The sequence below is a fragment of the Sinohyriopsis cumingii genome, chromosome 19, assembly GCF_028554795.1.
Source record: "Sinohyriopsis cumingii isolate HCF-2022 chromosome 19, ASM2855479v2, whole genome shotgun sequence".
Lineage (NCBI taxonomy): Eukaryota > Metazoa > Mollusca > Bivalvia > Unionida > Unionidae > Sinohyriopsis > Sinohyriopsis cumingii.
Window position 1 is genome coordinate 68128526 of NC_142979.1, and position 22893 is coordinate 68151418.

Sequence of the window (22893 nt, forward strand, 5' to 3'; positions counted from 1 at the left end):
TTTGCTATTTTAATGAACTCATAAGCACAGTGAATTGTGCATATGCACATAGATTTTTACTACTTATCAGGATGACTAGCCGATTGTCAGGACAATGAGACTGATTTCAAAACCAAAGATCCATACTACATTTTTGTACAATTATAGAATGGTCTATATCTATGATATCACAATCAAGATGACTGTATTTTCTTGTATCAAACCTGGTTTGTAGTTATAGCTGAGGAAGACACAAATTCTGCAGCCTAAAGTGTATGCTGCAACTGTTTAAGAATGATACCTGTTTCTTAAAATACAATGACAGGAAAGACAACAACCTCTATGTCTCACCTTACTAAGACAGGTGAGACAACAGTCTATAATGCAACAGTGGTAAATAAGCTGAGTGGTAAGATAAAATAATAAACATACATTTTCAAAACAATTTAAATTTTTATTTTTTCTTGGGTTTACTGCCTCCAGCTGAAGTTTCCATCTTCACTTCATCTTGTGGAGATCTGATGATGTTGAATTGCTTTGATTCCACAGACTTGGCTTTCATAGTAATCTCTTGTTCAATATTTGTCTTAATGGCCTTTTCAAGGGTCTGAAAATACACAGATATATAAATAATTAATTACAAACCAGAGCAACCTTCATGGTTTGCCTTTAACAAATATTCCCCACTTTGTATGGTCATAATCAATTACAATCCCTCCTCTCTGAACATCCTTCCTAACCCAACAACACTGACCCAGGGGTGTTAAATAGATGTACATATATATCGTACTGCTATGACTGCATATAAAAGGTATGTATAAAAAAATGTCATGGTTAACCGAAATTTGTGTGCAATTTCAGCTGGTGACCACAAACATACACACACAGCTCATCATGACCCAAATGTCAGGAACCTCAAATAACTTTCTTGCAGCTTGTTAACTAATGGGCAATATACTTGTATCAGCAGAGATATAGGCATGGATACAATGACAGACAAACAGACAGATGGTAAAATAATATCCCCATGTGTGACATTAAGGTTTGGAAATATTTGCTTTTGGAGCTAGCTTAACTGTAATTGAAAACTCATACAATATTTGAGCTATCTGCATGTCACCAGGCATTACAGTGCATAAAGATAATAAAAGACTTATATTTTATTAAAACCCATTGTTTATTTAGCAAGAAAGCCACAAAAATGTAAACAGCTCACTGCAAACCTTTGAAAGGAGTCCTCATGGCAGGGCTGTAATAATTTTTTTCACCTATTTGTCCAAGACAAAGATTTAACAATTTCTCCTACTCTGAGTCCACTCCAGGATACTTTCTCTGCCTTCTTTAAACTTTTGGTATAAATGATTGCAAAATAAAATTAGTGTAAAGAAAATTAAAAATAATAGCTAGAATATGTTTTCTTATTTACCATTTTAATTTAGATCCATTGCTTATTACCATCCAGTTCAAGGTGATTTGCTGAAAACATCCGAGACATAACTTGATGAGGCAAAACAGACTGATAATAAACTGAATGTTTTTACTGTACCAAGAAATAAACTATTTACAAATATGAATACTTCACGTTTTTCTTTCAGCAAGGAATTTTCTAACAAATTTCACTGTACAACTTGGACTATGTACATGCAGTCCTCCTCTGAAGTTCTTCAAATATTACACTTGTTTACAGATAAATATAGTACTAACATTAGTAGGCTACCTTCTTTGTTCATCTGTTTAAATGTCTGTTGAGGCCATGATATTGTATAGTAGCTAGGATTGGTAATCATGAGCCATGTTTAGATCTGTCATGAAACACAGCATGCACTTAAGTTTTGATATTTTAAATGACATCTGAATAAACTTTGTCACAGGACTGTTTTCCAGATTGATCACTAAGAATATTTGAGAAAATATGACATGTTTGGGTGGATAAACGCAACACACCCTTCTTTACAATTTGACTGGTTTTCCCAATTATTCCAGGAAACAGGCTTTGAACACCAGGTAATCAGTTGATATTATTGATCTTGCAACAGTGAATGTGTCAAGTGGCCCATGTCAACTGCAGACAAAGGACACAACCATTCATAAATTTCCCCCTTGTCCTACTCTAGTTGCAGGATAAGTAAACTTGTTCTTTAAGAGCACTGAGTGAAGTTACTATTTTTAGTATAATTTAAAAGTCTGAGTTTGAAAAAATAAAGCACTTGCTCTGGACTAAATTTCAGCTGCAAGGTACTTGTCCAAATGAGACATGGGATTAATCCTGGATGTCAGACAACAAAATTTGTACAGCCCTGAAGGGTCCTGATTGGAAAATTTCATGTCCAGGTGTCCTGGTTAGTGTGTGTGTGTGTTTTGGACTTTTGATGTACCTTTAAAAAAATTTCAGTCATATCACTATGATGTCTGCAGTGTGGCAGTTTATAGTGATGTCTAGCACTGGGGCATCATGCTGCAGACATGTAGCATGATGTCTCACCCAGTCACATTATCCTGACACCAGGCCGACCAGTCCTAACACTAACCTCTTAATGCTGAGCACTAAGTGAGGCAGTTGTAGGTACCAATTTTATAAGTCTCTGGTGTAACAAGATAACTGGGTGGGATTTTCAGATTCACAATAGAACACTTTTGATGATGATATAAATACAGTGTTTAATAATGGATGACTTGAATGAGCTAATTATGAAAATATGCGTACATATAAATAATCCAAACATTGGATCTGATTAACATAAGAATGCACAGACTTAATGATGAAAAATACAAATAAATTAATTTAGCAAATATAAAGACAAGGGGTGAATGGTTCACAACGATTTGATAATGAAACAATGGATATAGTTTACTCGGGTAGTAAACGATGTAAAATTTTACTCATGTAGTAAAATGCATTCGCTCAGGTAGCAAAATTATGGTCATAAAAGACAGATATACAATTCATCTTTACAGTCCTGAAAGATACACTGGGTTTTACGAACCCCCAAATTAGCCCATAGCTAACAAATTATATGTACGGAGATACACTCTGTCATCAGTACACTGTTTCAGCTCCATGGCTGCTACAGTTCAGCTTCACAGCTGCTACAGACTCCAGACACCTGGAACACTCAGAACATTAGACCCTCCGGACACCCTGGACATTAGACCCTCCGGACACCCCGGACATTAGACACTCTGGACACCCCGGACATTAGACCCTCTGGACACCCCAGACATTAGACCCTCCGGACACCCCGGACGTTAGACATTCTGAACACCCCGGACATTAGACCCTCCGGACACTCCAGACATTCAACACTAGACAGAGACACTCTGGTCACTCCAGACACAGACACTCCGGTTACAGACAGAGACACTCCAGTCACAGACAGCTGAAAATATATCCAATATTGTGTACTATACATGACACAGGCATAATAAAGTAATGACGTTATACACAGTAAGTTATATAGATTACATTATCAGCACAATAATTACAAAATGACAGGTTCAAAAATAAACCTAATCCTGCTCAATAAGAATCCTACTATATTAAACAGTTCTTAAAAACAATGTAGCTTTACATTACTAATATAAATCCCTTGCTAAGTCAAAAATAAGAACAGAAATATGTGCATTATACTGCGTAAACCAAAGCTACATAGCAAACATACAAAAATAAATGTGGTAATACAGTAGTTATAACTTGTAGACTAGAAATTAATAAACTTACATACCTCTACAGCTGAAGATGTGCAAGTCCTTGAAGCAGACTACCCGCTGACAAGATTATTTCGTATTGTAAAGAAATGTACATACGGTGAGGTATTTATACACAGACAGTATGTGCAATGTAGGCATTTGGTTTGTCCCATCCAGAGCAATTTGCACGTGCTCCATGGGATGAACCGAACTCACTATTTCAAAATACGACACAATATACATAAATCACCCTCAGGAATTGTTGTACACAAAAAACGAAACCCGAGTACATGTATTCAATAAATAAAAGAGTTTAATTTCGTGACATCTAGTATGACTTGGCTGGGGATCGAACCCACAACCTCCTGCATCCAAGGCAGATGCTCTAACGACAAGGCCACCGGAAAGGTTAGGTGTCCTGATTAGAAAGGACAGAGTATTATAATGGACATCAAATCAATACATTCAAGGATAAAGGATAAAAGCTTACAGTAACAATAATAAATTTCACTGACCATAATTGTTGCTACGTAATGGTTTCATTTATTTTTATTTTCTTCAATATGAAGATATTTGAATATGAGAATAATTCTGAGTATCCAGAATCTGAGGTGACCTTGGCTAATTACTGGGTGTACAAGGGATGCAGTCTTGGAATCTTGGAGGCTACAAGACAGGAATTTGAAGATTCAGGATGTACTGGAAGCACTTACAGAGAAATGCACTTATTCTTAACCTAAAATTCTTTGACACTGACATTAATCTAGGATGTTATAAATATCTATAGACTAGGCATAAGGATTGCCAGCTGAAATTGTGCAGTGTAATATTGTACTGTAAAAATTGTAAATGTACTACAATTCTAGCCATTCTAACATACCTCAAAAGTGTTTATCTATTAAACCCATGTAACCAAATCTTGTTTTTATTTGGGGTATTGACACCAGTTTCTTACAATATAATATCTGGACATTGGTAATGGGCACATAAGTGACACAAAGAGAGGAATGTAAATAAACTGTGTTTTCAATTTCTTACAAAAGAAAACTGTAACAATATGTTGCCTTTCTATGACCTAGCACGCATATCAATGTATTCTGCTTAATCACTAGTGGGTCTATCCTAGAACAGAAAAGTAAATGGGATAAATGTGAATTTTTATTATAAAACATATCTGCACTTCTGCATTATCTGTTTGAATATCTGCAACTTTTTAAAAGAAATCCAGATAATATGGAAGAGAGGGAGGGAAAGGGATGATCCACAAATTACACCAATACTCAAATGGACAAGATAAAATAATTAATTTTTTCCTTCCCTGCTTTTTTTCGCCTAGGTCATATGCCCCAAGACTTAAGAAACAAAATAAATTTTTGTGCTGAATTTACCCCCCAGCCCCAATGTTGCAAAATAATAGACAAACAAAACACTTATTTGATGACAAAATGAAAGTAATTAAACTTTTATCATCATGAGAAGTGAAGAAAAAATATATCTATGAACTCCTTATATGTAGTGTAGGCATCCATACTGTAGCATGCATGTATCGCTTAAGTCAGATAAAACATGACACATTGTTCATCTACATGAATTTGCTAAGTAATTTTCAAATGATTTAAAAGGTGTCCCATAACTTATGACTAAAACAAAAATGATGTATCCCAGAACATACAGTGCACACAAAAATTACTTTAAAAATTAACTGATGGTGTCCCAGTAAATATGGTGTCCCAAATGTTTGAATGTGTTATCTGACCGAAAATTGGATCCAACAAAATCACAAACAAGAGAGGGAAATATCAACTGACTGCTTGAAGGTATCAGCCATTCATGTGCGACACAGTGTTGGGTGCAAAATAACCAAGATTGTACTACATCCAGCTTAGCTATATGACAGTAACTCACACATAAAAATCATTATCTGAAAATACATTCACTGTGAGTGCAAGTGACCATCTTTTCATCAGCATGGGTTAAAATAAAAGTATTATTAAAATTAAGTTATCGCTGTGGATACTATTTACCCACAGACATCAATGCCCACTTGTATTAATTATGACAACAAATGCCAAGCAAATAGAAGCCCATGAGGTGAATAAACAAAACTGGCAGGAAGCAATAAACTCATTGTTTGAACTCAGCAACAGGATATCAAATACAAAGGTTATTTTATTACAAAGCAAGCTGACTTCAGAAGCTGGATTTGAATTCTTTTAAGTGTGCCAATTTTTGCTTAATTTTTTTATATATACAAAGTAAGCTGACAGAGGGAAGCCAACTTTGGTTCCTTTTTATTGGTATTCATGGGAATTTTGAAAATAAAGAATTTTTATATTACACAATATAGTGATTCATGTTTTGGACATTGATGACCCAGCATCGACCAGAAGAATTAGAGAAAATAAAATCATTTGATGAATTCATGAAGGCCAGAAGAGAACATTTCTCTAACAATATGATCATTACCACGGATGAAATTCCAGTGTATTTTGATCTCATTCCTGGACAGACTGTCATTAAGATGGGAATTAAAACTGAGAATTAGCATGACTGGATCTTTTAAACAAATGACTTTAGTCCTTGCAGTTTCCGCTTCAGATTTGTTGCCTCCAATGATGATTTTTCATGGCATGTATTCATGCACTGAAAGGATGGATAGTACATGTGCAGGAGAAGGGTTGGCTTGATGAGATGATGATGCAGTGGATTAAAGAGTTTATCTCAAGTACACAGTTTTATTTATTTTATTTTTAAAATAAAATTTAGGTTGGAGTATTTTCTGCATGAAATTTTCAAATGATTTAAAAGATGTCCCACAACTAATGACTCAAAAAGAAACGATGTGTCCCAGATGATACAGGCACAAAAAAATTTCTTTAAATATTAACTGATGGTGTCCCAACAAATATGGAGTCCAAACATATATGGTAAATATAGTAGTTGTCTTTTGGGTAATATCCCAGTAATTCCAAATAAAATAACTGTTATTTCTTTACAAGAATCAACAGTACTAACAGATACGAGAATTACAAGTATAAAAAAAACATTAATTTCAAGCTAACAAGTGAATTAAGAAATAAACAGATAAATAAACTGCAATACTTTTGAAAAGCTCTCATGAAAATGCTCCATTAAAAAAATCTTTAAAGGTTATGTGTTGATACTGGCTGGTTTATGTAAGTTTTTAACCAGCCAAAAAACACATTGCACATTGCATTTATAAGTTATGTGCAGCAATGTATCCCTAAATTTCAAAACACGTGTACAGCATAGGTCAGGCAAAGTTTCTGTTGTTGACAGTAAAAACATTACAGATATTAACTTTATTGATATTTCAATTCAATATATTGTATATTCTAATGAAACATATATTTACACTTTATTTCTCCCTCAAACCATCTCACTGGTCCTTCTGTTTTGTCTGGATAAAGAATTTGTTTTAGCCCTGTAATTAAAACAACAACTTCCTCACATACTAAACCTATGTATATTAATAAATCATTCATTCAATAACTTGTGTGTTTGCATGAATTTGGTCTATTTTGTCAGTACAGTAAAACCTGTTATGAGAGACCGCCCCTTCTGCCAACCAAAAGTGGTCTCTCAAGACAGGTGGTCTCTCATAAGAGGTGTGTGAAAATGGACTGGTTTTCAGGGTCAATAGTTAGCATTGTTGAAAAATAATTAATACCCATACTCACTGTACATGTATCATATCCTTTATTCATGAATCTTGTTAAATAATGCATGCATTCCTCTCAAAATATCTTTATATAATAAAGATATACATCTATCAAACAACGAGAATAAAATTTATATTTCAACATCACATTAATATGTACAAAAAATGAACAGTTAGATATGATGTATATATCTTATTTTATACACTTATTCACTGTTTTTTTTAAAAGAAATCCATTATACTTCTTTGTTGACATGTTTTACTCAGCTCTTTGGTCTGAAGATGTATCTCAATTATTGCCTTTTCCTGAATCAACTTTCCACTTACTGGTATGTTTTTACTCCTTGCAACACAAAACCACTCCCATACTCGCTCGTTCAGATCTCCGTAAACTGTCCGTCGTGCCGTGGCATATTTCCTCTGTGCTTGTGCACCTTTCTGCCATTCGTTTCTAATGGACTTCTTGTCTTTGATTACATTTTGAACTTGCGTTTTACCGACGCTTTATCCTGACTGCTATTTTGCGAGTGGTCTCACCTTTTTCATTTCTTTCAATGACATTAATCCTTTCTTCCAGTGTTAAAATTTTTCTTTTTTTCAGCGGAGATTCTGCCGTTGTTATTAGTGTTGACGTTATAAAGACTATAGGTTTTGATCAGGTTTTGGGGAATTGTGGAATAAATATATATTATGTACCAATGAATGAAACCAAAATACATAATTAACTCATCAGGAAACAATACTGTACATTTATTTAAATCAACAGCGTTATAGCTCGATAAACAAATGTTCCGACCATCTGCACCACGTAAACAGATTGTGGCTTGGTGAAACGCTAACAAAAGAAATAAAAAATAATTTTAAAAAAATCCGGAAATGATTCTCACTTACTAGTATTAAAGACAATGAGCTCATTCACCCTCCAGGCATTATGGATTAACTGGAAAGCAAACGACGTACTCAAACCAACACTGAAGCCCTTTTAAACGATTTCTCACTTGGACATAAGGACTACCGGCGTTTTGTGAGTTTTCATACAGATAAAGAAAAAATACAAACCTCTAAATTGACTGCGTATATCCATCATTACTCCCTTTGATGTTACTCGTACTGGCTATTCACATGACTTCGGCACTACAATGGCGGTTAGTGACATGTACTTTAGTCTGGTTTACTGCAGTTTACAAATGACACCGTACGCTGGAGTTGTAAATTTCACAAAACTGGTACTGTAGCAAGACAAATTATTTTTAAATACTTTATTAGAGCAATCTTTGCTATTTTTGCCGTCTTTGTTACAAAGGATTAAATGATGGTTAGAGGTGTTTATCCCGATATATGGTTGTTCAACTATAGTGTTATTTAATGTGCACTTTGTTTGCATACTACATTTATCCCGAGCTCTAGTGTTTACAAAGGATTAAGTTAAGGTCAGTGGTGTCAATCTGTTTTGATTTTTTGGCGATGCGGTCGTTCATAGCAGTGTCAAAATGCATATTTTGCCAAGAAATCGCGGTCGCTGGTCGCGTTCAGCAGGTGGTCGTTCATAACAGAGCGTTTATATAGTAAAATCGATCCGTGCATTACGATTGCGGTCGGACATGACAGGTGGTCGCTCATAGCAGAGGTCGCTCATGACAGGTTTTACTGTATTCCAACTGTAAAATAAATTATATGTTCCATGCTGTAGTGGTGACTTTAACCTCGACATTACGTTAGACTAACAGCTGTCACATAGTTTATATTAGATATCAGCAAACTACCACAACCTTGAATGTTGTCTTAGCCAGATACGTTCTTTTAAAATTTATGTTCATAGCCATCTCGCAGTTTTTCTATCACCTTTCGCAGCTTTCACCACTGCTAGCACCAACAGAGACATGGATGAAAAGTAATCAGCTTATTTTTTTATCATTTTCCAATGAAAAAGCATGTCCAATGTCAAGATCTGGGGAATATAGGACAAAAACTGCAGGAAACCCACAAGACTGCATTCATTGTGTAACACTGTATATGTGATAAAACTCTTTAAGAAGTATGTTAGACAAGAAATATACCATCATCATGTGTCATCTCTTACTGATAAACTGCTTTTCTGAGATCAAGAAAATAATGAGCAGTCAAGGGTAAAGCTTCTCTCTGGTTGAAATATCCCTTAATTTCAGGAAACCAGTATTTATAAACATCAGTAGGCTCAGTAACCTTTTGATCTCACAAAACTGGTGTTTATATGTGACAACTGACATCTGACATATTGGATGTCCTTCCTAATTACTAAATTACATGTCTGACAGGCTACTGTGTTGTCTGACAGGCTACCGTGTTCTTCATCAAAACATGCAATATCTTAAGCAACAAAAATTGTTGGGGCCCCAGGTGGCTGAGTGGTCTAAAGCACTAGCCTTCACTGCCATCTCACTTCTGTCTGAATAGACCTGAGTCTCGGGCTTCAGCCAGTATGGGAATGTGAGAAAGCTTGCCAACAAGTTCCCATTAGTTGTGGTTCTTCCCAGGGTTTTTCTGGCTTCTGCAGCCACTGAATATACTGGTTGTCATGTACAATATATCAATGCTGAAAAATGACATCAAACCCATAACAACAACAACAATAATTGCTTCAGAACAAGTGTAGCAGTTTGGGTTAAAATACCAATGTGCAACATTCTCAACAACAAAAATTTTGATTAGGAAGTAAGCTACTATATTGATATATTATTATACCACTAGTATGATTTAGCAGTGTTCAAACAGATACCAAAAGCAGCAGAGAGGGCGAACAGACTAACTGACTCACTCTCAAATTGCAAAAATAAGCCTTCCTGAAAATCACAAAAAAAATTGCAAAAAAAAGGGATCACAGTGAGTGGGTGCCGAATGAGACTTCGCCCTCTCTGCTGCTATTAATTCAAATTTTTATCAAGACCGATTCGATATTATACGAAGTTAATGTTGTGAAACCATGCGGGGATAACTGAACCCGACTAAATAAATTTTTAAACTTAATTATGTCCATATCTCTGCTGCACCTGTCTGATGAATATTTTGCAGAGTATGTGTATCAGCTCCCTTAAATACAACTAAAATATTGCAGTTATCTCTGATCAACTTTGGTATTTGTGTATACCACTGGGTTACATAAATTACATCTGTGTCTTTATGTCTACCACGTGAAAATATTCTAGCAGGAATTGATTGCTTATCCAGCATTACTTCATCGTATACAACTAAATTATTAATAAATCCATCAACATCATAAACAGATGGCGCTTCATTAATATCAGTAATAAATTCAATAACATCATCACCGTTTTCATCCAACAACTTTGCGTTTTCATTAAAGTCTTTAAGTACATCGTAGCATAGCTGATCATCTACAGACGGAGCTACTAAGTACAACTTGTCCCATCTGATCCATCTCATTATGAAATTAAACAGTAGTTGCGTTTTACCAGACCCAGATGGACCTATTATGATCATTTGGACAGAATTTGGTAGCGCAGCATGATGCTTGACTGGCTCTTGCTTTCGTGTCACTGAGAAATCAATTACATTCATGTTGTAGAAATATAATAAATAATATGGATTTATATTGTGTGAAATGCAGGGCGTGTACTCCCACAAGTGGACTAACAACTATTATAACATAAAATAACAGATCAGCAGTTACAGGTAACTGTGAACAATGTGATACAAAGAAATTTAAATTTATTTCTAATCCAAACAATATATTAAAAAAAGAGGAGGTGATATTGCCGTCCAGTTAACAAAATTACCAGGAACACCATGGGCTAAGTACCCAGGAGAAAAACATCTTCCAGGATATAATTACTGTGGTCCTCGACTTGATATCAGGTTTGATAACCAAGATCAACCAAAACCAGGTGAGTATCCAGTAAATGCTATTGATAATGTGTGTCACACTCATGATGTAACTTATAAAAGTAAAAACCAACAAGATAGACATATTGCAGATGTAAAATTAATTCATGCGTTAAATTCCATAAAAAAATAAATCTTTTAAAGAATCATTAGCTAATTGGTTGGTGAGATCTGCGATGAAAAGTAAGCTTGTATTAGGAGCTGGTAATTAAACAACCGATTATTATTATAATGGAGTCAATCTATTATAGCCCAAGAGGATACTGGAGGGGTAGAGCAGCAATTAGTAAACTCACCGAAGCAGCAGGTGTCAAATGTGTGGCTGCAGAAAAATGGTTAGCACGACAGGCAATATGACAAATTTATCTACCACCACCTTAAACAATTCAATATGCACATTTTGATGTTAGGGTTCCTACTGATGTTCATCAGGCTGATATTTTGTATTGCCACACAATACTATCAAAATTGGAAGATGCCGATTAACATACAAATATGCGCTGTCGTTGATGTTGCAAGCAGATACAAGGAAGCAGGGCCGATATCAACAAAGACAGCAACTGAAGTAGCTTCTGCATTTGAACGAATTTATCGACGTGGACCCTTGCAATGGCCACAGCTGCTACAAGTTGATCCTGGCAGAGAATTTCAAGGTGCAGTATCATCGCTGATGAAAAAACATTATGTCAAAATCAGACAAGGACATAGTGCAATTCATCATGATCGGCAATTGTTGAGCGATTTAATCGAACACTCATGGAGCGGTTATTTGGATATCAATACACAAAGGAAATAATGCAAGACAAGAGATCTAGTGAATGGGTTGCAAGATTACCAAGTGTGATAGCTGCATCAAATAATGAAATTACTCGCACAACCAACATGAAACATATTAGCACAATCACAAGAAAACATATACCCGTACAACGTGATTTTTCAAAACAACCAATATTGGGTAATGTGACTGTAAGATATTTATATGAAACCGGTGAACATGAAGGTGGTAAAAAAAGAGCGACTGATCCGATATGGAGTATTACCACACACAAAATTTCCGGTGTGGTTAAATCTATAGGTAGACCCGCAATCTACAGATTAGATTCAACTGCTCCTCAACGTGGATTTATGTGTGAACATTTACAAGTAATTCCTATTGATACACAATTACCACTGTGATCACTTAACTAGCACCCCTACTTCAACTGCACTCAAGACAGGTCAGAATCACATTTTCGTGTGTACGACCAAGACTATTATCTTTTCTATCCATGGTAAATTGTCTTGGATCATTATTTGAATATAGCCACAACATTATAGCTTGAACAATGATTATTCTGCTGCTCTGTTAGTGCTATGATAAATTCAACATCAAAATCAAAGTCGCGTTTGTTCTTTTTTGTCATTTTGTTTATAACCAGCTAATTTTTTTCTTACTATATAATTATCACTTTGACATTTATCAATGGTTTCTGTAACGTCTATGACAATTCTCTGCAGCTGAGATATTTTTCTGACTCAAGACACTGCGAGATAATCTAAGTTTGACCATTCAACACAATCATCGACAATCCAAACTCGCTATCAGAGATGGTTAACCCCCGAGATGAGTGAATTGTCATTGCGTATCCCAGTGTCCACGGGGATTTATCTATACTAAGCACATCCTCAACAACACTAGAATCAACTACAACAGCATCATTTAATACGAGATTCTGTTTCTCAGTCTGTCCTGGTATATCAGCTTTGATATTCTGTCGTCGTGTATCAACTGGTCTATAACACAATGGTACACATAGATCTAAAAACTTTTCTTTATGTAACTGAAATAACCGTTGTTGAAGTGTATCATGAACTATCTTTCTACTTGCCACTATTAAATCATTTGGTCTCCACACTTGCAGAAAATCATTCATAGAAGTTTCTGAAATTATTTTACGCATTATTCCACACTGAATTTTATAGTCTGATTAATTTCTTAAACTCCCATAATTCTACATCAAGAGATCTATGATTGTCAGTTATCTCCTCGTAATAATCCAAAAAATTCTTTAGCCATCCATGCAGAGATAACCCAACAAATGGTGGTGGTTGACTGTGATCGCCACACATGACCACAGCTGTATTTTTCAATAACAGCCAATCGAGAAACTTTTTAATATATCTTTAGATACTGTATATATCTCATCCCAAATGATGATCTTTGAAATATATTTCTCTCCCATTTGATAATTTTTGAACAATGTAGTCTATATCTCACCTTTTTTAACCTGACAGCCTCTAAAGCCTTTGTCTTCTTTGGTGCAATGTATCTGGCTGCAATGTAAAATAGATTTTTAAAAATTACTCTATATATCTGGAAACTTTCAATGTCAACTTCACTGAACAAAAGGAAGGTGAAGGTGAAAGACTCAGTTAATAGTCTTGTAAGACAACTAATTACATAATCTTGTATCCAGTTACAGAGCAGCAAATATTATAAATAAGTAGGGGATATATTGTTGCTGACTATATAAATTGTTGCTGACTATTATATATACACACACACACACACACACAGCATCACATTCAAACCTGGATCTAGAAGCCACCCATGGGAAAAGGCAAAACTGACCATTGTGCACAAATAACCTCTTTAAATAGGTTCACTTTTTAACATTGGTTTTTGAATAAATTCCATGCTTATTTATTCTTATTACTACTACTACTAAGTAGCAGTAGTAGTAGTAGTAGTAATAGCATATCAGAATTGTTTTATGTGTACTAATCATCAAAATCATCAAATATGCATACATGTTCTGTCCCAAATGTAATTTCTACACAAGAAACTGTGCCACATCCTATTAATTAAATTGTCACTGACTTAAAATAATAACAGACCTAAGTTCCTTTTGTGCAACATGTCAAAATAATAATTCCAATATTGACAGCTTACCTATGACTGTAAAAAAGATAAATGAATCTCTATTTGCCAATTCATATAAGATAGGCTTGGAAAGACCTGCTTACATTCTAAAAATAATATCAGGATTAGCTAGTCTCTCAAATTGCCAAGACCAAAAGATGAATAGAAAATCAAAAGAAGTCATATACTGATATTCTTTGTGACCAAAAAACCAAAACTTCCTTTGCCTTCACAGGTAAGTTTTAAATAATGAATGGCCATTAAACCTAATGAAAAGGGATGTAAATCATATCTCTTCTCAAAGATGAACATATTTTGTCAGATATTGTGTTCCACTTGATGCACAGTTGTGCATCTAAGGTGCATGTCGAAAAATTGAGGCAAACTTCTGTTCATATTTTTGACGCAAAGGATTCATAGAAGGCAATCAAGATTAGTTCATCTCCAATGCAGAAGGCATGCGATGCCAATGTGTCTGCATTGAGCTTAGGCATTGTTATGATGGAGTAGCTTCCCCTGATCTTGTGAGCTCTCCCACTATTCCATCAGGCTCAGTGACATGTTATCCAAACAAACGAAGCTCGATGCTTTTCCTACAAGAAAAAGATTTCCAGGGTAAAACAATGAGCTCCATGAATCACTAACCAAGAATGTGAAACCTGAACACAGCAAAGTAACTGTGGAACATGATTCTGAAGAAAAATGGAAGAAAGAATTCCCTTGGCTCAAATCCAATGGGATTACCTGTTTGACTTATGTTCCCTGTTGAGTGTGAAGACTGCAAAAGTGAATGACAGGATATATCTGCACAAGGCATTCTTTAACAACAAAAAATGCATTATCTGGGTTACAAAGGGGGTTAGTGTAGTTTATGTAATGATTTATATACAGTTTGTTGTTTTGTAATTTTGCTGCAGTAAGAGAAAACCTATTAAAAGTTTCAGTGCAACTTACTAAAAGGAAAGTGAACCATTAACCTCACAACTTTATGATTAATGTGTTGTAGGAAGAAGTAAAAATACTGATGAAAGCACAAATTCAGTGACATAGGCAGTAAACTTGCTATCATTTGATTAAAAAGGTTTATTTCAGATTTTTATATTTGGCATATATATCTAATGTGTTGTATCTGGCATATATATCTAATATGCTGTATTTGGCATATAATCTAATGTGTTGTATTTGGCATATACATATATATATATATAATGTGTTGGTTTACAACTGTGCTACAACAAAGATGAAAGAGTCTTAAAAGTACAACTATAAACTAAAAGGAAAATAAACTCTATGACTAGATAACGCATTTGTTTGATTATGTGCATATTGGTTGATTTGTAATTTTCAGGCAGAGAGAGAATGTGATTCAAATTGTAAGCACCACTTAAGGCAAGGAGATACCATTAGATGCTGACCACAGAAGGCAGGTGACAGTTACATACATGCATTTAAATGGGAAATTTGCCTGGGCAAAATTAGAATGGCCACTCCGAATTGATGACTGTGGAGTAAAGGTGACCATTATGACAGGTTTGACTGTGTATATATGTTTTTTAAATGTTTTAAAACCAACAATCCTAGTTTATATGGCTTGAGGCGAGGAGGTCAAAAAAGCAAATCAGAAATGAGTGTATGTGCACACAAAAAAAATGTCTTTCACCTTATTAATAAACCATTCTTTGAAAAATAGCACCTGAACTAGAAGAGATGAAGAAAAAAAAAATGATCTGTAGTGATGATTTGCTAAAGTGCCATATAACACAATCAAATGCTGTGTATGCTTCATGATGTTGGTGCAGAGAAAGTTGAGTAATAAAAATTATGCCAACAAGTGCCGATTGTAGGGATATTAAAACTGGGCTATAACTTTATATCACAATCAAATTCTGTTCTCAAGATACAAAGTTTAAAAAATTAATTTGGGTAGTTTCATATTACATTCTTTTAATAAAACAATGACATATGATGAAGTTCCCAAAATACTTCACAAATATTCAAGAGATATTTGTACTTGTGTATATGCCTCTTACATACATGAAAACTGGTGCTGACTTACGATAAAAATAGTTTAACTAATTCTGGTAATATGGATTTACCATTGATACTCAGCATATAAAACCAATGTACAGACTACTTTTCTTATGTTACATGTTAGGGGCCCCGAGTGGTAGAGTGGTCTAAAGTGCTCTCCATTACTGATCACTGCCATCTCACCTCTGCCTGCGTGGGTTTGAATACTGGGCTTGACCAATGTGGATATGTGAGAAAGCTTGCCGGTAACTTCTCATGGGTCGGTGGTTCTTTCCTGGGTTTTCCCGGGTTCTTCCTCCACCATTAATACTGGCCGCCATGTATAGCCTATCTTGTGCTGAAAAATGGCGTTAAACCGTACAACAACAACAACATGTTACGTGTTTAGGCTCGAATAAACAGTAACACAAGAGTGAAAACAACAAGCTTTGAAAAAATATAATAATTTATTTTCCTGGAAAAATTCTGTAAAAATAAAAAAAATATGAACTTAAGGTTTTAAGAATCAAATCCAAAAATAATCCATGAATAATCCATGGAAAATAATTTTTAAGTCCTAATAACAAAATGTTCTAATGATTTCAAGTTCGAGTCCTGACAAAGAATCCAAGATGGAAGACGATGACGTATGCTGTAATCTGTAGCTTTGAAGTTTACAGTTCCTTGTAGAAACAAGAAATATCACTCCAGTTTTGGAAATCTGAATACATTTTTATAAAAAAAACTATCCTTGTTCAACAATTTCACATGAGCACACATATTTTCCAAGAAAAAAAGAATTAATCCTTTTGAATCCAAGTAAATTGGAATAACTCCAAACAGCACAACATATAACTTCCAGTGTAAGAGCCCAGCTAACACTGAGAATATCTCCCCAAAACAAAGCTTATATTGTATTCTAAAACACCAAAAGGGGGACACATGATCATGTTCCAGAACCTCATAGAAATTATGTACTTGTTAAAGATTACATACACCCAGCATGGCCCTGACGAAAACCAATCAATTTACTCTAAGAAATAAAAATAAAATAAAAAATGTTTATATCTTAAACACGTAATCTCATCATGACCTCAACAAAAACCAATCATTTTAAAATAAAAATAGAACTTATTTATGTGGTTGTTACTAATTTTGAATCAAGGTCACGATCTAGATCAACACCTAATGTTTACTAAAACAGTCACAGTCAAACTATTTTTAGGTAAAAGTATCATCTCCAGTGAATAAATTTACATTACAATAGCATGTAATGAATAATTAAAAAAATATTTCAAACTGACAAACAAACAATTAAATTGAAATACATATATATTAAATCAGATATAATTAAATCAAATATACATAACAACTTTAATTTTTAGAAACAACTTCTAATCAAATAATTGTTGTGATAAAAATTGTCAAAATTAGTTTCTTCATGAGAAAAAAAAGAGGCTTTAAAAAAATCAAGGGTATAATACATGAGTAACATCACCTTTTTGTAACTCTGTGTGTAATCACTGAAACAGCTGCACCAGGTACAACTGATTTCATCAATTCAACAATTGTTTTATTCTGCAACAATTTTTACATCAGGAAGATTGTACTGTAAGTTTTTCTTAACCATCTAAATAATTAATTAAATGACAAGGAAGCCTTTTAGTTATTTAGCACAATAACAACCTTAGAACAGTCAGAAACAGAAGTCATAAATGTCTTAACAGACCCAAAAAGAAATATGTTTCTGTTTGGCCCACTATTCCTATTTTTAACTGTCGACCATAGCACTTCCCCATTCCCTTAGTTAAAAAGAAAAACTAATAAAATCATTTTAAAATATTTTTAACACACTCCCACAAATATCTCAAAATTGATTTGGGATCTAACTGAGCCAGTTTAGCACAGTACTTGATGCACTTAGCATATTATATATATACTAATTAGTATCATATACATTTTTTAATGTTTACAAAAAAATCCCTACCTACCGACCCTAATTTTACAACCAGTAGGGGGCCTATTATGGGAAACATACAAGAACATATATACATGCATACATACATACATACGTGTGTGTGTGGCCACATAGCATAAAACTTAAAAGAAAGTTTTTTCTCTTAAGAATTCAAAAAAAAGTTGTGCAAAATTACTCATCAATACCTTCAGAATGAAATAGTTAATATATGTAGATTTTTTGGACAAAAACAAAACATAAAACCCCTACAAAACACGTTCCATACCTACCAGGCTACCAACTGAACTGAAACTTACAATGAAGGGATGAAAACAGATGTTACTAACTTAGGTACACAGGCCGAAACTTATTCTGAACCCTATATTAAGTGGACTGTGTCTAAAAAAAAAAATGTAAATGACTAGAAAACTTAGGATTTTACATGCAGACAGGAGAAGAAAACGTGGAAACAGGCCGACACGAAGTCGCACGGCTGAGAGAGAGAGAGAGAGAGAGAGTTCATGCCTCCTTTTTTAAGTGTGAACTTTTGATGACGACGCTTTTCTTTTCTGTTCACGCCAATATTGGATTTCAATTTTCCTTTCCCTTGCGCCATGAAATATAATATCCAGGATAAATGTTGGGGTAGACCGAATGACATTTTGTGACTGGGCTTCAGATTTCTGTAGACAAAAATTAGGTTCGGCCCAGAACACTGATATTTTCAGCGCGTCACTGACGTCGTTAAGAATTTTGTTCCAGACCCTTTCGAGCATATGCGTCGGTTAGACCACAGGAGTCTGACGTTTGATCAATAAAGTACGGCGAAATCTCTGACAATATGAAATCCCCTTATCGGTAATATAAATAAACACTTACCGATAAGGGGATTTCATATTGTCAGAGATTTCGCCGTACTTTATTGATAAAACGTCAGACTCCTGTGGTTAGACATAGACAAATTTTATTTAAGGTCGGAGATACATTACATAATAAGAAACATTAGCTCGTTGGAGCTATTTTACCGACTGTAAACAATAATAAAACAAGTCGACAATCAGTGATACAGTACTTACGATCACATTTTTTTAATTTTCTTATATATTTTCTGTTCTTAAAAAGTGTTAAAATACAGATGCATAATGGCTGACCAATACACGCCTAAGATATTACCCGCACCCAATTAATAATTTCTGATTTAAAAGCATATGAACGACTCTTTCAAAGTTCTGACAGGCCAGATATTCAAAGAGAAGAAAAAAAGATCTGAGCTAAAAGTAGTAGAACACCGAAAGGGTAAAATATGAGGTATACAAATTACTCGTATTCACTGCAGTGTGAAATCTCATGAATTATGTTATTTGCACACCCTCCCGTTTGTTTGTACCCTTATGGATTATTTTTATTTTAAAAAAAAGTATCAAGAATATAAATGGACACCAAACTTAGTCATTTCATTCGTCGTTTTATAATTTCTAACTTGGTTTTCGACAGGGTGTCCCAAACAATGTGGAGTACCTGGAATTTTGAATCAAAAGGAGTTTCTTTAGTGTGTTCTAAAGAAATTCCCTTTTGATTCAAAATTCCAGCTACTCCACATTGTTTGGGACACCCTGTCGAAAACCAAGTTAGAAATTATAAAAAGATGAATGAAATGATACAGTGGCCATATCTGTAAGGTCGTTTCGGTGTTTACAAGGAAAATATAAAGAAATATGTTTTCACCGTTTCTGATAGTCTCAGTAACTCCGTCAATTTTGGAGTTACAACTCTTTGAATACTTAAATACAAGAGTTCCTCCTTTTTACTTTTTTTCTTCAATTTTTGTCATTGAAATATTAAAACTAGACAGTGCAATTATTGGATGCAGATAACATTTTGAAAATAATGAAATGGGCTGTTATAGAAACCAGAAAAGACAGTCAGTAGTCTGTCTGCTTGTTTACTTCGAGAACTTTTATTTGCTTTGAAACGCCAATAAAGTTAATAGTATTAGGGATCCCTTGGTGAAAATCATGTTAGAAATTATCAATTGACGAATGAAAAGACTAAGTTTTGTGCATATTTTTATAACTTAAATGATTTTCGTTTTTAAAATCGGTGTTTGAGGTGGGTGGGTGGGTGGGTATAACAAACAGTAGGGGGTGCGATGAGTAGTACTCATTTGTGTTTCTCATATTTTTTTCACTCCTGTATTTTGACATCTTAGATAAGTCGACAAAGACTTCTTGCCAGTCAAATAATTTTGTCATTGTTGATATTAAACATTCTGTTTGTTACTGTCGAGTCGTTGTAAAGAAATATAGCAAGTCGACTGGTGGGGCCCCGAGTGGCCGAGTGGTCTAAAGCGCTCACCGTTACGGATCACTGCCATCTCACCTCTGTCTGCGTGAGTTCGAGTCTCAGGCTCGGCTAACGTGGGTACGTGAGAAAGCCTGCCAGTAGCTTCTCGTGGGTCGGTGGTTCTTCCCGGGGTTTTCCAGGGTTCTTCCTCCACCAATTATACTGGCCGCCATGTATAGCCTATCTTGTGCTGAAAAATGGCGTTAAACCATACAACAACAACAACAAGTCGACTGGTAGATTAGTTCATCAGGGGTGTTCTAACTTGGATAACAGCATCTGTCTGGTTATGACCTTTGCTGATCTTGCATTGACCGAGCTCTCTTTGGTTTTTACTTTTGTTGTCAATGCTTTCACTGTTGATGTCAATTAAATTATTAACAGTAACCTCTTTGACGGTTACGTTTACTATAATTATACGACGTAGATGCAACATAATGGACTTGACTAAGATCGAAAACAAGAACAAAAAGAAGAAAAAAGGCAAAACAGACAAGACAATGAATGGATACCACAATATTTCATGACTCAAGAGAGCACACTGCAACAGCCGTTAAAACCAACATTTGAACACTGACAGCGCAAAGAAAAAGAAACTTGAAATGCAAATAATCGGCACAAATAACCAGTTTGGTCAACAATTAAGAGAAGCTGAAACTCGAAGGGATGATTGTTACGAAATAATTCAAGGTGGAAAACTTCCATATGCAGAACGCAAATTATTTACTCCGTGAGAAGGAAAAGAATTACGAGCTTATGACGATGAAAGTGACAATTGCTGAATCGACGATACAACATATAAAATCAGACGTTCAAAGAGACAGAAGATATAAAGAAAGATATTACTAAAGAAACGAATGTAGCCCAAATACATTTAAATGAAAACAACAATTGCATAATGTTGAAAGTAACAGAGCACACCTCTCTGGTCATTTAACAGATTTGCAAGGAAAGTTTCAAGACAATAATGAAAATATAATTTTTTAAAAAAGATTGTTATCACGAGGAAAACGGTTGAAATTGTGGCTTTCAACGAAATGCGTGACAACTATCGTCATTATTGAAGCTAAAAATACAAGTGTAGCAAATCTTGTCTGTCTGTAGCACAGTTAGTGAAAGATTTAACGTGAAGTGGTGTGTTACCCCAAAAAGTATTGGTTGTAGTTGGTGGTGGTAAAAGTAACTGAAACTCATATGTATACAAAATTAAATGGAACATTAAAAGGCGTTGAAGTACAAGGATAAAATGCACTTTTTATATTTTTAATAGGTATGGATTTTAACAGAGTGAAGTAGAATCTATTACCTTTGTTGTTATTTAGTTTAGTTGATCAAGGAAAATACGCAAGATTTAGGCTTAAAAAATTCACAAAATATGATTTAAATGACATGTTTATAGATTTGTGACTATTATATCCCAATAATCTCGAATTGGGTTATTTTATGTACACTGTGCAATTATCAATAAAATGCAATCAAGTAATGAATGATGTAGCCTAGCAAGACAACACCATGACAAAAATCTTTACTCTTTTTAAAAACTTTCCTATTCTGTTTTTCAAAATTCATGTGAAAGTTTTTCAAATTGTTTTCCTACTTTGTGTGAATCTTTAAATCTCTGATGATGATGGAAGTTTAGTTTCTTCCGTGTTTCATTTGCTATGCAATTTTTAAATCATGTTTCCTTCGCTTCTTCCATCTTCTTTTATATTACTAATGTCAATACTTCTGTTTTTACAAAATATAATTCTATTTAAGTTGATTATGATGCATTTAAGTAGAAAAATAAATGGCAAAAGGTGCTGGAGTTAAATTTGAAAATCATGCTTGGGACAAAGCAGATTTTGCTCAAGATTACGGTAATCAGCTTAATGTTCTTTATGTACTTATGAAAGGTGATCAAAAGAATGATTTGAAACCCTCATCAAATAGCTCAGCAATTACTTTTTGATGACTGTAAAGGACTCAACATGTATATATTTCAAACAAATGAAACTGATCATGAGTTACATAAAGCTCGTTTTAAAAACACAAAAATATAACACTGAATTTTGCAGAAATTAGTAAAAATGATATTCAAAGTTCTGTGCAGGATAAACCAAATATAACGTTATCATTGAACGCTATTGCTAATAAAGCCGATGAAAGTAAATTATTTGATTGAGCATATTGGAAACATGAAGGGAAAATATTGTATAAAGAGCCTAACGGTAAAGAGAAAATATAATGTATTACATTTAAATCAAATCAAGCATAGCTTTAAAAAAGAAAAGAGGCGGCAGTTAATAGTTACGTCCTGACCGACGTCAAAAATTCATGGGAAGAAAATAGAAATGCAAACAATGAGCACAAATGAACCATTTAATCAGCGAGTTAGCAGAGACTTTCCTGGATGAAAGAGAGACTGGTGGCGTAGTGGTTAAAGCGTCCGACTCGGATACGAGAGGTCGCTGG

At 34.5% G+C, this 22893-nt stretch overlaps 1 protein-coding gene across 1 annotated transcript; it reads right to left on the reverse strand.

Moving 5' to 3' along the window:
• Positions 1–412: 412 nt before the first annotated feature.
• On the reverse strand, positions 413–18779 carry LOC149775887 (UPF0390 protein zgc136864-like). The gene is made up of 3 exons (XM_089943289.1): positions 18622–18779; positions 13485–13540; positions 413–586 (listed from the first exon to the last, which is right to left on the reverse strand). The coding sequence occupies exons 1-3, from the start codon at positions 18755–18757 to the stop codon at positions 434–436; spliced, it is 345 nt and encodes a 114-aa protein (XP_089799415.1). The 5' UTR covers positions 18758–18779; the 3' UTR covers positions 413–433.
• Between the last annotated feature and the right edge of the window lie 4114 nt (positions 18780–22893).